The sequence below is a fragment of the Carlito syrichta genome, unplaced genomic scaffold, assembly GCF_000164805.1.
Source record: "Carlito syrichta isolate Samal-C Ts95f unplaced genomic scaffold, Tarsius_syrichta-2.0.1 Scaffold316198, whole genome shotgun sequence".
NCBI classification, from domain to species: Eukaryota; Metazoa; Chordata; class Mammalia; order Primates; family Tarsiidae; genus Carlito; species Carlito syrichta.
The window spans coordinates 1,031,825-1,032,149 of record NW_007260294.1 but is presented as its reverse complement, the minus strand read 5'-3'; the positions used below and the strand labels follow the sequence as shown (position 1 = coordinate 1,032,149).

At 70.2% G+C, this 325-nt stretch overlaps 1 protein-coding gene across 6 annotated transcripts in view; it reads left to right on the top strand.

Moving 5' to 3' along the window:
• DYNC1I1 (dynein cytoplasmic 1 intermediate chain 1) overlaps window positions 1–325 on the top strand; it is a 293,645-nt gene that overhangs the window by 270,708 nt on the left and 22,612 nt on the right. For all 6 annotated transcript variants that reach the window (XM_008073845.2, XM_021706893.1, XM_021706891.1 and 3 more), the window contains one exon: window positions 137–277. In XM_008073845.2, coding sequence (XP_008072036.2) covers window positions 137–277 — 141 coding nt within the window. The remainder of the gene's footprint in view (window positions 1–136; window positions 278–325) is intronic.

The following is a 325-nucleotide window of genomic DNA, read 5'->3' as shown; positions in this document are numbered from 1 at the left end:
CCATTAGGGCCCGGCCCGCCGGGCGAGGCTTTCATCTGGGGTTTACGCGCTCGGCGAGGGGCAGGGTCTTAATGAGGCTCCCCAGACGGCCCCGGGCGGCGGCAGCGCCACCGAGTCTCCCCGGTCTCGCCCGCAGCACAACAAGCCGCTGTACTCCTTTGAAGACAACGCCGACTACGTGTACGACGTCATGTGGTCCCCCGTGCACCCCGCGCTCTTCGCCTGCGTGGACGGCATGGGGCGCCTGGACCTCTGGAACCTCAACAACGACACCGAGGTGAGCGGGCCGGCGGGCGGGGCCCTCCTCCCGACCCTCCTGCCGGAC